General features: G+C 37.0%; 1 protein-coding gene and 1 non-coding gene across 2 annotated transcripts; one reads left to right on the top strand and one right to left on the bottom strand.

Moving 5' to 3' along the window:
* Nucleotides 1-5,281: 5,281 nt before the first annotated feature.
* Nucleotides 5,282-5,446, bottom strand: LOC144343231 (U1 spliceosomal RNA). Its single transcript, XR_013418915.1, has one exon. It is a non-coding gene; the product is annotated as a U1 spliceosomal RNA (small nuclear RNA).
* A 1,696-nt stretch (nucleotides 5,447-7,142) lies between these two features.
* On the top strand, nucleotides 7,143-13,898 carry LOC100376298 (alpha-N-acetylneuraminide alpha-2,8-sialyltransferase). The gene is made up of 2 exons (XM_002741665.3): nucleotides 7,143-7,226; nucleotides 11,217-13,898. The coding sequence occupies exon 2, from the start codon at nucleotides 11,329-11,331 to the stop codon at nucleotides 12,649-12,651; it is 1,323 nt and encodes a 440-aa protein (XP_002741711.1). The 5' UTR covers nucleotides 7,143-7,226; nucleotides 11,217-11,328; the 3' UTR covers nucleotides 12,652-13,898.
* The last annotated feature ends 1,497 nt before the right edge of the window (nucleotides 13,899-15,395 follow it).

Below are 15,395 nucleotides of genomic sequence, written 5' to 3'. Positions count from 1 at the left end.
ATAGAATCTGTTGTCAGAAATTGAGAAAATGCTTTCATCTATAACTTCAAAAGTTAACTTCAAATTGGCTGAAAGTTTAGAAATTGGTAGCATACATGTACTGGTGCCATCCATGCTTATAAACTAGTTGTCATGGAAACAGAACTGAAAATATTTATTTTTATGTTTCTCTACCAAATGCTCAAATTTCTCTATATTGTATACAATTTACCAATGTGAGTAGGTTATATAGGTGATATATTACATGTTGACCACAAAAATGGAACAAAAAAGTGTCATTCTATATTTCACGACTAAAATATTGATTTTTATTGTTTTAATGTTTTTAACAATATCTTCACTTCATGTGTATTTGTAATATTCTAATTTTCATTACTATAATTATATACATGAGTAATATGCACAACGGAAATTTGAACTAATTCGCATCAGTATTTCTCCTATTATAGATGAAATAATTTTCTCAATTTCTGACAACAGATTCTATGATGTCACACTTTACCTATAATCCTTTGCTTGAGAATCAAGATGGCTGAATACATACTACCGATGAAAAGTTGAATATCTAGAGAATGAAAACAGATATAAAAAAAAACTGTAAATTGCATTCTCCTACATTTGTGGAGCTTTTTTTAGGGGTCATATGTTGTTTGGATTGGTGTTTTCTTTAAGGACATATACTAATGTTGTTACGCATATATACATCATGGCTGATTTGGTCAGTGTGAGGTGAATATGTTTCCATCCTGCGAACGATGTGGATTTTCTCGTAATAATGAATGGTTTCATACGAAGCCTTATTTTGTGAACAGAAAGAATGAATGCTCATTTACATATTAAAATGCTTTAGTTCATTCAATGTAAAATAAACATCACGTGACTACTCGGACTCGAATTCTCATCATTGATAAGTGATGTTTACTATTTGCTTGTATATTAGTTGTCTGAGCTATAACATATTATCAGAGGAGTTTAATGAAAAAAAAACATAGTGAAGTATGCTAAAATGCAAATCGAAAAAAGTGAGTGTCGATTAGGCAGAGCGGGTTCCACCGCGACACTGTATAGCCCAGTGCCCAGTGTCGATTATAGTGAGTAAATCATAAACTTTAGACTCGTATCACAAGACCCCATTGCACCACAGCTCACATTGCCAAATATAGTCTTACTTATAATATGCTAAATATCACAACAGCAGCAATGCACTGTGCTGTACAATCTCCGAATTTCGTGGTTGCAGAGGGCATTTAGCTTCAGAAGTCGAATGATTCTCACGACAATAATGTCAATTATATTCACGCTATGTTGCCATCACGAAAATCGTGCGCGTAGACATGAGAAATCAGAACAGTGATCAGTAATAACATTTTAAAAAATATATTACTTTATTTAATTAGGGTAACTCAATTAGCATAAAGTCAATCCACCCACATGACTTCAAAAAAAGTATAAATAAACAATACCAGAGGGGGAAACACACCAAAACAAGATTGAACATAGAAAAACGATTCACGCAAATACAACTACCTGAGTTTATAGACTGATAATAATTAAATAAATAATTAGAGTTCTGCATTTGATTGGGCTATTTTATTAATTATCAATATTCAAATAAACAAATTATGTCATTAAAATGATGATTTTTGTTATTTTTTGGTACAATTTTATATTTGTATGTGTTTACTCACAGTGGAACTGAAGCATCGCGTCAAAGCTGCGAATTCAAGCGCGCCACCAACGGCATTACAGTTGAGGTTTAGAGAATGAGTGGAGCTGAGAAATGTTCGCGGAAGGATGAAGTAAATCTATGGAAAAAACAAAAAAACAAACAATACAAAACAACTATTGTGATCAAACTATTTCAAGTTTAAGAAGTTTATTTAACATTCCCATGCTATAACAGTCCTAATATAACAACAAACTTTATGGAAACACACTTAGAAACATTGATTGTACCATCAATTTGGACAATTTTCGGGAACTTGAAAATGCCAGATGCAATGCTGTTAACGTAAAGGCAAAATATTTCAGTTAAAGCAGGGTTAATTGAAACATACACATCAATGTCATTCAACCAGGACGGTTATCATTTGAGAGATTGCGCAATTCATTAATAAATGAATCACTAGTAAACAATGGAATATCCTAGTATTTAGTCATTTATTTGTTTAGTTGATTTAACTCCTTCACCCCTAAATACCAACAGGCGATAATGGCACGCAATGAATAGGTTAAAGCAATTATATCTAATCAACACGTGGGAAAATTTACACGAAGCGTCCAATCATCAGGGCGGAGCTACGTCACAAGACGTTCGACTTTGTTAAGACGCGCACTACTATACCACGTATTTCCAGGCGCTCTGCGCGCGCTGCTGAGGAACGCGGAACGCCGAGCGAAGAGCTGGTGAAAATTCGAGAAAATAACAGGAACTCAACTTTGAAGTAATCCTGACCAATTTATATTCGGGGAGTCCCAACAACCATCTCAAAGTACTGTTTTCTGAGAGTTTTCGGCCTTTGTTTTCACCGTGGTGGTTGCTATGCGGTGAAAATACCCGGATGTTCGCCCGAGAATGAAAATAAAATACTTCTGATGATTCGAAATAAGTAAATCCATCCCACGCAAACAGTTTCCTTGACGAACATAGGTGATACTAGTAGCCGAGCCGCGGCGTTTGGGGCTGTGATGTCTCACATACGTATCATAGGGCCAGAGGAACAAGGATAGGACATACGATCTAGACCAAACGCCGCGTTCCATCAGGTAGTCTTATTAATATTATCCCCCATTATATTGAAGATGATGCTTAGGTAGGACGGTGGAATGCAGCTAACGGGACTGTTCAAATTACAACACTCTACATGGAATTGTTACTAGTGCGCCATCGACGACTAAGAATGCCATTTCTGTCATCTTAGTAGCAAAGTCCAGAGTATGAACAAGTACATGGAAATGTTATCATAAGAGCCAGGGGGGATTGGCACGAGAGGGCGCCATCCGATCTGAATGGAACGTTTCGACGTCAGTCGTCCGTAGCCCATCGTCAAAGCAACAACGTCCCGTTTACGAACAGATGAAATGATGAAACAGATGAACAGCAATTTCTTTACAAAATAATCCTCAACAAAACTTAGAAACATTTCATAGACAACTACAGGCTCCAAAAGTATGTCTATTGCAAAACAATTCAACCGACAACCAGTTTAACGCCACAATTTCTTGCTGGAGCCCGAGTTCTACGCGTGATTTTATTGCGTTCAAAACTGTTCCATTTCAAACTGCGCATGCACACACACTGTGGTTTCTCGAAATGCATACTAATTAGGTAACTTGTCACTGATGAAAGTCACCGAAAACATTTTGAGCAATTTTGAGCAATGGTACTAGAGTGAAATTTAAACGTGCCTCTGCATTCTCCATGAATTTCGTAACTTGCTATGATCACGGTAAAGAGAAAACCTATGCTTACTTTCAACAGTTAGCTGGAGTCTGATCGAAAACGTGTCTCAAAAAATACGTTTACATCATTTTTCCGATTATTTTTGCAGCTCGTAACGATAGAATCAGTCAATTTAGAACTAACATGTATGCTATCGGAAAGCATTTTGGCACAATATTTTACTGAAAAGACGAGTTTTTCATTGCTCATGAATATTAATTTATGCAAATGAGACGATTATTTCAACCAATCGTGTCATGCAACTCCCCCCCCCCCTGATATGAGCCGTGGCGTACCCCCATAAGCAATTTAATTGGTAGCATCAAAGATATTTGCAGGTTTTTGTTTTGTTTTTGCAAATATTGTATTCACATATACATGACATGATTTGTTTATTTACATTTTCTCTAATATTATTTTTATTATACAGTCATTTGCATTTGTTTTTACAAATCCTTCAGCCCGTTCCAGTTTCCAAATAGAGAACCCATTATAAGCAATATCTGTGTGATTTCACACGTACACGCAGATATTGAGAACCGCGACAGATTCGTTACATCCACATGTGCACAAAATACAAAGAATTCATTTAAAGCAATCGAGATTTTTCAAAACATAATTACACCAGGTTTTGTAATGTAATGTGATTGTAGATATGGAACATCGAATTTTGACAAAAATGTTAAAGCGGGGAGTCGTCCCCTGCGCATGCGTCAGATGACCATAGTGTATCATTGTTTACAGGTCTCATGCCACTAATTAACCAATTTAAATGCCTTGAAAGAACCAATAAAATTTTTTAAATATTTTTTTTCTCAGGTGCTCCCTGTTTTAGGGCGTAATTACCTGGGTCAAAGGTGGGACCAACATGTGGTCTTTTGTTTACTACTTAGCGGCTGTGTACCTGTGGGTTTATTCTGTGTGTATTTGGATGTTCTAATCTTGTTGTTTTTCCAGTGATTTCTCTAGGTGCAATCTAAATACAGTAGGTGTGTCTTGTTTACCTGAGATTTGTAAGAGTTTGAGCTGGCCAACATATTAGTTTTTTTCATATAGTTGATTACTGACATGTTGATTTCCCATTTTTGAGCCATGATTTCAACTTTCTTCGTCATTTTCATATAGCAATCTCGTCATATGTTAACATTGTCGTCTATGGAAATTCAATTAGTGGTATGAGCCCTACAGCGTCTACCCCTGAGCCTTTGCGTTTTTAGCGTGTGTTGTTATCGTCGCTTGGGACTCAATTTCCGCGCGTGCGCAGGTGACGACCCTCCCACTTTGAAGTCTAATGCCCTTATTATCTGTGACCCACTTCTTTATACGGACTACACTATGACGTTCAGGAATACACTCCATATATATATGCATTCGAATTTTAGCAAAAGAAGAAATAGAGGAACTCAGTTCGAAGTTTGTTTACTTATTTCATTGTAATACATCGAAGGGATTTCTTTTATGCATTGCCAAGAAATCAATAAGCGACGCACCACCACGGAATTCACATTATCTTCACTATTAAGTATTTTAGTAAAATATTCACATCTATCTTAAGGTCATACGCGGGCATTCGCCGTAAAAGTGCATTTTCAGTTCGTGGGCAGATGCCAGGGTTAAGGCTTGACAACGTTTTCACTGTCTATGATGCTGAAATATTTGTCAAAAACAAAGGGAGAGAGAGAACTGTTATTCTGTCTTTGTGGATTTCATTAGGTGCCAAAATTCCAAACTATCGAAATTTTATTACATCTTGTAATTCACCTGCTAATCTCCGACCATGCACAGGATTTAACATTTTTCTCAGCCAATGTATTGAAACCTATTTTTTGATTTGATTATCAGGGGATAGCGCGTACGCAGTCCCCCACTAACATAAATTATGCGCCCGAGTCACCCGCATTTGGGGTGATCGCAGGTGTCAGCCCAGCCGGAGTGCAATGGGAGGGCCTCTCCCTGAGGGAACCGCCTCCTTGATCACGGTTAACCCCTACGCCAGGTAAGTATGCTAGCACAACAGTCATAATAGAGCCCTATATTTATTGAAGCCAAAAACACAGTACGGTGAGTGGCTTGGATGTACACAACGAGTCTTAATTTGTTGGCATATGCAAGTGGAAATCCCGTTATATACAAATATGTTCATAAATTCAAACAAATATAATGTTATAAATGTCTTAATAATTATAAACTTAACGTATTATTTAATGATTTGATAACAAATTGAGGCAATCTGATTTGCTTTGGATTCTGGGTAAACTCAATACGTGAATATAAAACAGGCACTAATGGCTGCCGCTGCTACAATGACACTTTATGACCGGGCTTTGTTTAGGTGTCAGTGAGGGGTGATCCGACAAGACAATACTTTTAATTACGTGTAAAATTGTTTTTAGAAAAGTAATTAACGATTAACAACGATATCGATGTTTTGAAGAAAATGTTGATGTAAAGATTCAGGAAATACACAGATTGGTCACTTCAGCTTGATTCCGGGATATTTTACTGTATCCAGATAATGTTACAAGATACTGTGGACGTTTGACTTCGAGTATAATCGGTCACGGCGTGATTTTCTTTTATTTTGTTCTCCTGGTAGACACTTTTACCGAAATAGTTATTTCGCGGTAACCCGGTTTTCGCCATTTATAAACTCACATAATTTATTTTATTGAAAGAAAACAACACCACAAAATGGACAAGGGCGACAAAACTATAATATTCATCAAAATAAAATACAATTTGTAAAAGTTATGATTTGAAAGAGGGTGGGCTTGTTTTTTTTTTATATAAATATACAATACTGTAAAATACTCTATTTTTGCTTCGAATTAAGTTTCGCTATTTTTGCCGAAGGAGCCTGAGTGATTCGTTGAAAATAAAATCCAACGAATATACCCTTTTCCCTATATTTTACATTCAACTAGCCAAAAATCAATGGAAATAAATTCAATACGAAACATCCAAAAAAACAAATTGTCAGCGAAAATTAATTCCAGCTAAAATAAAGTATTTTACAGTACTAGTACTTGATTTTACAATGTTACATTACACAGTGCCAATGATAAATCAAAATACGCACTCTAAATGCATTAATTATTCACTGGGTTTTAATTTCGTGGAGACGTAAAATCCGTTAAATTGAATTCACATAAACATGTATAGAGCTCATTGTTTCACTGCTAAAACCCAACAAATATGCTCAAAATAGTGAAATGCAGTGAAAATAAAAGGTTTTACAGTATCTAATTTGAATTCAACCTTGAAGTTGTAATGGCAAAACGTTTAGTTGCGAGGACTTATGGGACACCCTCAGCTAGTCGAATTGTGTGGGGTCCCGGGCGTATACACATCTCGTCTCCGTATACTAAATTCAATCGCGCGGGAGGGGGGGGGGGATATTGCAACCATGAAAGAGGATACATGTTTCTATGATAATGACTTATTGGGTGCGACTCGGACGTGGTCGACATGGAAACTAGAGGTAAATATCATAAATAGGGGTGGGTGGGGTGGGGTGGGGTGAGGGATTCAAAACACATATTTCCACATGTATGTGTACGAGTGCACTTCTGTAGAATATAAACAATTTATTACACGTAGATGTAATACTTTCAAATCATTGCTAACAAAACTAACTGATCGACAACATGCCCGATTCTGCCCCCTCCGGAATAATGGAATATCCATGCATAATTCACACGTTCGGCACACACACACACTATTCGACTGAGAACATTTGTAAATTGCGGACCAGATTGGCCGGTGTACGTAGCGGTGTATTTCGGTAAGTAATAATATTCACTCGTATTACGTGTAACGAGTACTTCATATAAGTATAATAACTCATTAGTATGTAACGTTCCTCGTAAACCGCTCGATTATTTGGGGTCGAGAGCCATTATGTTACAGCTAGCACTGACCCTTCCGCCATTGCGAGACTCTAACTAAGTCTTGTTGTTAGATTTTTTTCGCACATTCAGACCATCCATGTTGCTGTAATTCGCACATATCACGCTCAACGAGCAGATATTTACCCCCGTCACTAACTCAGACAGTTATCGACGTTCTTCTTAACTGGAATCCGCTATTTGTTATCTCCACATATCGGCGGTCTATTTATAGAACTCATGGCTGCTTTTCTTTTAGTATTTCCTTCACGCTCGGTGCGTTGTACAGTACAGTAGTTGTATGTACTAAACCACCTCCGACATGAAAGACACGCCCGTTTTTTTTCTGATTTGTTCTTCATGCAATTTGTGTTGTTTGACCTTTCTATGATTGCATGTTTCAACGTCTCGATGAACCAATAAGTATACAATTTGAAATGTTGCTTGCTGTCCTGCAATATTTACATACGTGCCATATATTTATTGCATGCTTTTTCCTTGTTGTAATTGACCATCTTTGAAAACTATTTAAATTCGATTTAAACGTATTCATTTTCAATTAAATAAGATATAACGAAGTATAGAAACTATTTGAATAGTGTAGTCAAGAATTCCGCCATTTTCTCCCTTCCCCTGTGTATAGTCTCCTATTTCGGCTGTAACCATGGCGACAATTTGTACCGGTTAGTGCGACTCGGTCCGTCAACAGTATATTTAAAATGGTCGTCTTGTTTTGTCCGTTCACTGTTTGTTGAGTACACGTTGTATCATAAAACCTAGCCTGGAAACTTTGCCTTATTGCGAGTAATTTACTCGGGAATTGCTGTTATTGGGATTGTTGAACATTGTATTATTCTGATCCGGTCCCTGCCGGCTGAGAAATGTTGCCATGTTATGAGACTTGCGTCATACTAGTAGTTTATTCCTATTGTGGTTAATCGCCGTCCTTTGTTCTAAATTCTTTTGTAGTTGTAGGGTGTTGCTTTTTACACAAAGACTATCGACTGGGATGTACTGACATTCAATTGATCGCTTTCGGTGCCTCGCAACCACCAAAACACCGACATGAAACAGTCAACGAACTCACGTTGTTTGTTTGTTATTGATTACTCATATATCACTCACCTATAATTATGTAGATTCATTAGAAATATTTACGCAATATTATGCAAATAAATGAACACGACGTTGCGCTTCCATGGCAACGAGCAAGCTTAATGATAGAAAATGCGATCAAAGTGCAAAACCGTTATCATAATCCTGTATAAGAATGCAAATTATTATAGTAAATAATAGAATCATAACGCTACCCTTAAATACTTAATTTATGATTATATACTTCGCGTAGTTCACATGGTAATAACACGTCTATTTACAATGTAAATAATCGTACATTTTGATATGGTGAGTTTTAAATTATTAAAAGGTGACGTGACGTTTCAGATTTTGATGAACATACAAGTTTTTATGTCGAAAACGAACGTTTATTAGTGTCTGTTCCCGGAGATTACTGGTATTCGGTTTCTGAAATAAATTCTATTTTACAAATATTGGCAGCATTGTATGTCCTAAGCCACCTGTTAAATGTAAATATTTTTGAATCGGCCAATTTCCAGAATCATTACAGGTGGTTGTATTATGTAACCGTATTTCATGAATACTATTGCACAATGAACAAGAATTCCGTGCGTGTTAACAACATACATGGCGTCTCAATGGTACCGTAGGGTTAATCCTCTTAGAAATACTCGAATCAGGAAACATGGTTGCATATAGTTGTACAGTATCCACCATTACACATTTGCCAAATAGCACGTTTCTCGCGTAACAGTCACGTGACCGCGTTAACCATGACGTCGCCATACAGCAATGTATCAATGTCGCATTTAGATAAAAATGCCTCCTTATCCCTGCCAGTGAAAGCAGATGCTTGGATACTCCCTAATATGCGTAGGACATCATCATCGCTAGAGGCACCAATCACATTGATAATCATCTAGTCAATTTGTAAAATAATTGGAGAAAGGTTAGGTTCGAAATGTCACGGGTTCCGAACATAACAACTCTGTGTATGACCTTTCCATACATTTGTTATCGATCATAAACACTGTTTTCACACCACACCCAGCATGTTAATTAAGCATACATCTCGCCAAAAAACTATATAATATCAATCACTATGACATTGTTTTGTGACACTAAATATTGCCAAACAAATCTTCAAATCATAAGTATATTTTCTTTCTGTATTTTTTTAATCATTCACGGGTTTTAATTTGCTGATTTTTGCTAACAAGTAAAATCTATATGTATAATACCATAACTCACTGTTTCCCGTGCTTCATTCATGAACTTACAATCCAATGAATATGCTCGAAACAATTAACGACATGTATTGAAATTAAATGCCACTGAAAACAAATGGTTTTATATTATATTTCCATGAGAAAAAAAACGTGCGACAGTTTAAAAAAATATTATTTATGGATTTGATTTCACCGATAATTATTTTTATTAAAAAGTATTGTCGAATATTTTAGCCAGCGACAAGGTCAATTAATATTGATTACTTAATAACTTGTATAATGTGAATCGTATTATCTAAGTGATAGTTTTGGGTGGGGATCGGGAGCTTGATATGAATTTGTGTAGGTAACAGTGTTTATATACGTTTTCGTATTTGACCTGCAATTCGAATTTCACTCTTAGTGTCAATACATTACAGGTCTCGGGGGCACACATCTAAACCGTTGCAACATACATGTGTCAAGATCTTCAATTAATTAGCTCACTCATTTACTTGCTGGGCTTTGACAAATCCCCTGGGATTGTTTCCTTGGTTAAAAGAAAATGGGAATGTACGACATATCTCATAGGAATTAATTTAAAATTATAATTATTTAAACGCGCTAAATTTTCATTTAAGAAAATGTTTTAACGAAAAAGTCATTATCGAGCGAGGTTGGGTACCCAAGTTTTTAGGCGAGTAGCCTCGCGATACAATTACACGTATTGTACAGGGATATGTGTGACATAATCATAATATATTTCGTTGTACAAAGTTATTTAGTTAACTTGAACTCGGTTAGATCCTAAATTAAATGTCAATCTCTGAAATGTTTAAGCAATATTACGTAGTATTTAGAGATAAAAAAAATAATTGCACCACAAAAAAATGTAAATGTGTGTTTTCCATACCATTTCGAACACTTGTTTCTCAAAAAAATTTCCACTCAACATTTTTTTTTCAATTTTCTGTAATCGAATAGCATTAACTTGTAGTAATGAAAAGACAAATAAGATGTGTACTCTTTAATTCGGCCCGTCTGCTCTCAAGGACCGATTCAAAATCCGGGTTCAATCGCAAGTCACGTGATGTACGAGGTATTTGCGTGACATTTGACTTCTGATTCGCAAGTACAATAACATTTACTTCTATGCCAGCCATAAAGATCCTTTGCTCGAAACGTCTAGCTATTACGATATAGTGTTATTTGCATTATTAACAATGTAATTGTTTTTAAATGTAAAATATTTCATTCTTACTCGAATCCCTTGAACCCCGATTGTAGTGTAAAAGGTGTATGCGTTAGGTTAGGTTAGGTTAGGTTAGGTTAAGTCTGACCTACCATTTAGTTCAAACATTGACGACATTTTATTCCACCGTCCCCAAAATGCCCCGGGCTTGGATGACCCAATTGATACACGCTGTGACTATAAACTTATTTATTATTATGCTTCTTTTACAGAGAAGGCATTAAGTTAAATGCCACACAGTGCATGAGCACTAGTTATTTTGCAGCTCGATGAAAAGCATATCATTGGCCCATTAATTTTATTAGACATATTTCAGAAAAAGTCTAACGGTTCCATATTTCGAATTCTAGGTACTTGATGATGAACATGGTGAAATTGTCTTGACGATCTTGAATACGGGACGGGCTAGAGAGAAGCATAGACCGCGCGCTGATTTATTTGTGACTCTGGTAAACAATCAGAATGAGGAAAATGCATAAAAGGAAAGTCCGTGCCCGCAGGAAACATCTATTCTGGATCGTGACTGCCTGTTTCTTTTGCCTCACTACCATCCTGTTATTAAACTTGTACGTGTATTCGAGACCGACACATATTACTAATGAACACAACATCATTAAGTTTGGGGAACCTGTACAGTCACTTTCAGTAATTGTAAAAGTTATACAGAACTATGTGAAGCATCCGCTGGGTTTTAGTGACACGAACAGCACTAATCCAAAAAAGATCAAGCTACAAAAGCGAATGGCCAGACTTGTCTCAAAGTTACGAACATGGCAGCCAAATAACACGAGAGTGGTAGAATTAATGAATGATCTAAACAGTTACATGAATGACACCCATTTTATTTCTACAAAAGAAAATACCCCTGTCGGGCAACCTTATTTTGATACCATGTTCAACAAATCCGTGATTATTGATGAGAAGAAGCGACAGTTACTGCCAAATAAATCCCCCTTTTCGAACAAGAAATTTAAATCATGTGCAGTTGTTGGCAATGGTGGAATACTCCGCAACAGTGGTTGTGGCAAGGAGATTGACAGTTACGATTTTGTAATACGATCAAACCTACAACAACTATCTGGGTTTACGTACGATGCAGGGAGTAAAGTAAACCTGACTTCAATATCACAGTCGTTGCTGAATAATTACCGATTTGACGGCAGTTACAAATTTGTGTTAAATTTTACCAACGTAAACATGACTAAATTACTAGCTTCCCTGGAGGAGTACGATGGCTCTCTTCTATGGATTCCAAATAGCAAAGTCAGCAATTTAGCTTTTGAAATGGTACAGCTCATACATGACACAACCACCCTAAAAACCTTTTTGTACAACCCAGAACACTCTGCACAAATTCAGCGGTATTGGAACTTGACTCAGCGAAGCATATCGACGGGAATGACTCTGACAAGCGTAGGGCTTTCTCTCTGCGAAGAAGTTCATCTCTACGGTTTCTGGCCGTTCACCTTTGACTACAAAGGTACCAACCTACCTATGCACTATACGGAGAACTTGCTGTGGTCTACTTACAAAAAATACCACGATTTTCCATCAGAGTTTGTGCGGCTCATTAAGCTACATTACCAAGGTGTACTGCGGCTACACGTAGATGACTGTCGCAAGCCGGACAGTGTCGAGAGCGATGATGATCTCTTCTTCTTTAATAATGACACTCAAAAGCTGCTCCTCAGCCTTGGAATCAACGACACAAAGAAATTGTGGTCAAATGAGGGCGCTCAGCAGTGGCGTAAGCCCATGTCAGTATTAGATTACACAGAGAGTTGATGTCGCTGCTTATATAGCTATGCGAGTAACAGTGCATACAAGTGTGGAATTTCGAACAACAATAGGATGGATGGATGTATGTGCGTACATGTATCGTTTTATTTGTTTAGTGAGTTTTCATATTGTCAAAATTGCCCACACGAAATCTGAACATAGTCTGAACCAATTGTTTTAAACATTTTATTATAATTGTCACACAACTCAGGTGGAATGTTTTACCTCAAATGCTCGAACAAAGTTATATCGAATATGTCTCCCCCCATATTTTGGCCAATCTGACAAATTCTGGAGATTCTTGTCAATTAAAAGAACGAAAACAATGTGCTGCTTCAAGTATAAAAACGTAGTAATGAGAGAAAAGCCGATGTACCGACTAGAATGTACAAAACGCATTTCAACAGAGTAATGTCATTTAGAAGATTTTGCATCGAAGTTTTAGAACTGCCACTTGTTTGTCAAAATTATATTCGCCGTAGTTTTTTTTAGAATACATTTCTTTGTTTCAGTGTAGTCGAATTCCCGAGTGGCTCACAACTCAGAGTGACAGTGACGGAAAAAGCTGACCACTGATTCAAATTCAAGTTTCACTCCGCCGAGTTTACGATATTTCAAATTGAACAAAGTTTAGGCAAATTCCCGACAGAAACGAACTCGGAATGACGGAATATGCGGCCTAAAATTTATTTGTCAGTTGAACTTGGCCTTCAGTAATGAATCTAGTATGCAGAGGTCACTAATCTTTTAGTTTTATCGGATTTGGCTAGTGCACTATTAATCTGCCAATTGGAATAAAAAATGGCTACCGGGAATTTTAATTTGTTCAGGCATAAGTAATTCCAGAGTGTCTCTAAAAACTAGAGTTTGATGACGGAATACATGTACTACAAATTTGATTCCCGCAAATGCCAAAACTGCCAATAAAGGTTTTTTTAATGTGCCCTGTACAATTTAAATTAGTTAAGGTAATACCAGATATACCAGAGTGTCTTTCAAGCAAAGATGCAGTGACGGAATTCTTTGACTTTCAAGTCCTTGAATATAAACCAATTGCCTGACAGAACCAAGGAGCGTAATGTTTATTTTGTCGAATTCCCGAATGTTTTAAGCGAAAATGTGATGACGGAAACGACTTGACTAGTTTAACTTATGTAGGCTTTATTTTAGTTCAAGATTGTTTTAATATTACATTTTGTATACATTTGTATTTTCTGTAATTTGTAAGAAAAAATAATAAATTTTAAACCAAATGTCTTTCTCCAAATTTATTATCGATTCATTCCAGTGCATCATTGCCCATCGTCTTCCCAGTCTGTATAGCCATTTATTACTAATTACCTCATTCATCTTATTTTCGTCCCGTTATGCCGAATGAGGGGGTGGGTCAATAGTGTTGCTAGGCACCTTGGCAGTGCCCTCCATTTTTCATAAACTTTAATTTCGAGATGATCAGATCAGTTTATAGTCTGATCCAGGGGAATTGCGAGGTTGTGTATTGCGGAATTCGGTTGATTACATGAAAGTTGGTTGCTATAAGCATTGAAGGAAAAGTTTCATTCGAAATCAACAAACAATGTTTAGTAGACTAGACAGATGCATATTTTCTTGCACTGTAAAACTGAAAATATAACTTAAAATGGATGTAAATACCGATACACTTATCGGAAATATAACTAGCCGAACTTGATGTCGATTTAGGATTCTGCTTACAAATAATTTAGCCAATCATAGTACGTTAATTTTAGCTAATAAAACAACCTCATTAATAGTTATTTACCTATCAGCTCGTCTCCCTATTACCCAATCATGTACAAGGCCAAAGTCACTTTCCGCCAAAATGCAAGGAATGTAAACTTGTGTGTATATAAGTGGGTGCTTTGACACATCACGGCAGGAGTTTAAATAAAGTCATCTGTTATAGTGTACATCAGTTCGTCTCTTGTTATCCACCCCTGAACCTTATCTTAACAATTACACACATTGTTTTGGTGCCGAGACCAGGATTCAAGATGACCGAACGACCAACTAACTCTTTCCAAACTGAAGGGAACTCGCTCAGCGCATCGTGGACAGATGACGAAGCTCCTGAAAAAGGCTGACGAAAACGTCAACGTTTTCCCCCAAGACAACATCGAAGGTGCGTTAGACTCACTCACTGCTATCCATAACTTGATCTCATCGACGTACGAAAGTCTTATCAACCTCGCTAAACAAATAGTCGAACAGACGGAAGAAAACGACTTGGAGGCGACTGTCACCGAATCTGACGATTACCTGACCGATATATACGAGAAAAATCATATTTTATCTCGATTTATCGAAAGAAAGTCGCGAGCTGATACAAGCCCACCGGCAAGCCCTGCAGTCCCCGCTGCTGCATCAACCAGTCCAGCAGTCACCATTGCCGCTCCCTCCACCCAACCTAACAGAACCATAAACCTACCAAAGTTATCGCTGCCAACATTCAACGGAGATGTTCTGAAATGGGTGAGTTTTCGAGATGCATTTTATTCCGCAGTTCACAACAATCCCAATCTCGAAAAGATTCAAAGGTTTCAGTACCTACACGCTCAATTGTCCGACGAAGCCGCTCACACTATTGAAGGATTGACACTAACAAATGAAAACTATGATCACGCAATCGACCTACTTGAACAAAGGTATGGACAGAAACACAAAGTAATAAGTGCCTACATGAAAGCTTTATGGGATATGCCTAAACCATCTGGCGATTTCAACAGCTTACG

Source organism: Saccoglossus kowalevskii, chromosome 1, assembly GCF_978046115.1.
Source record: "Saccoglossus kowalevskii chromosome 1, keSacKowa6.1, whole genome shotgun sequence".
Taxonomy (NCBI): Eukaryota; Metazoa; Hemichordata; class Enteropneusta; family Harrimaniidae; genus Saccoglossus; species Saccoglossus kowalevskii.
The sequence above is the reverse complement of the archived record's forward strand: the minus strand, read 5'-3'. Positions and strand labels throughout refer to the sequence as shown.

Excerpts from the sequence above, each read along its gene's own strand:
- LOC100376298 (XM_002741665.3), top strand. The coding sequence starts at position 11,329 with ATGAGGAAAATGCATAAAAGGAAAGTCCGTGCCCGCAGGAAACATCTA.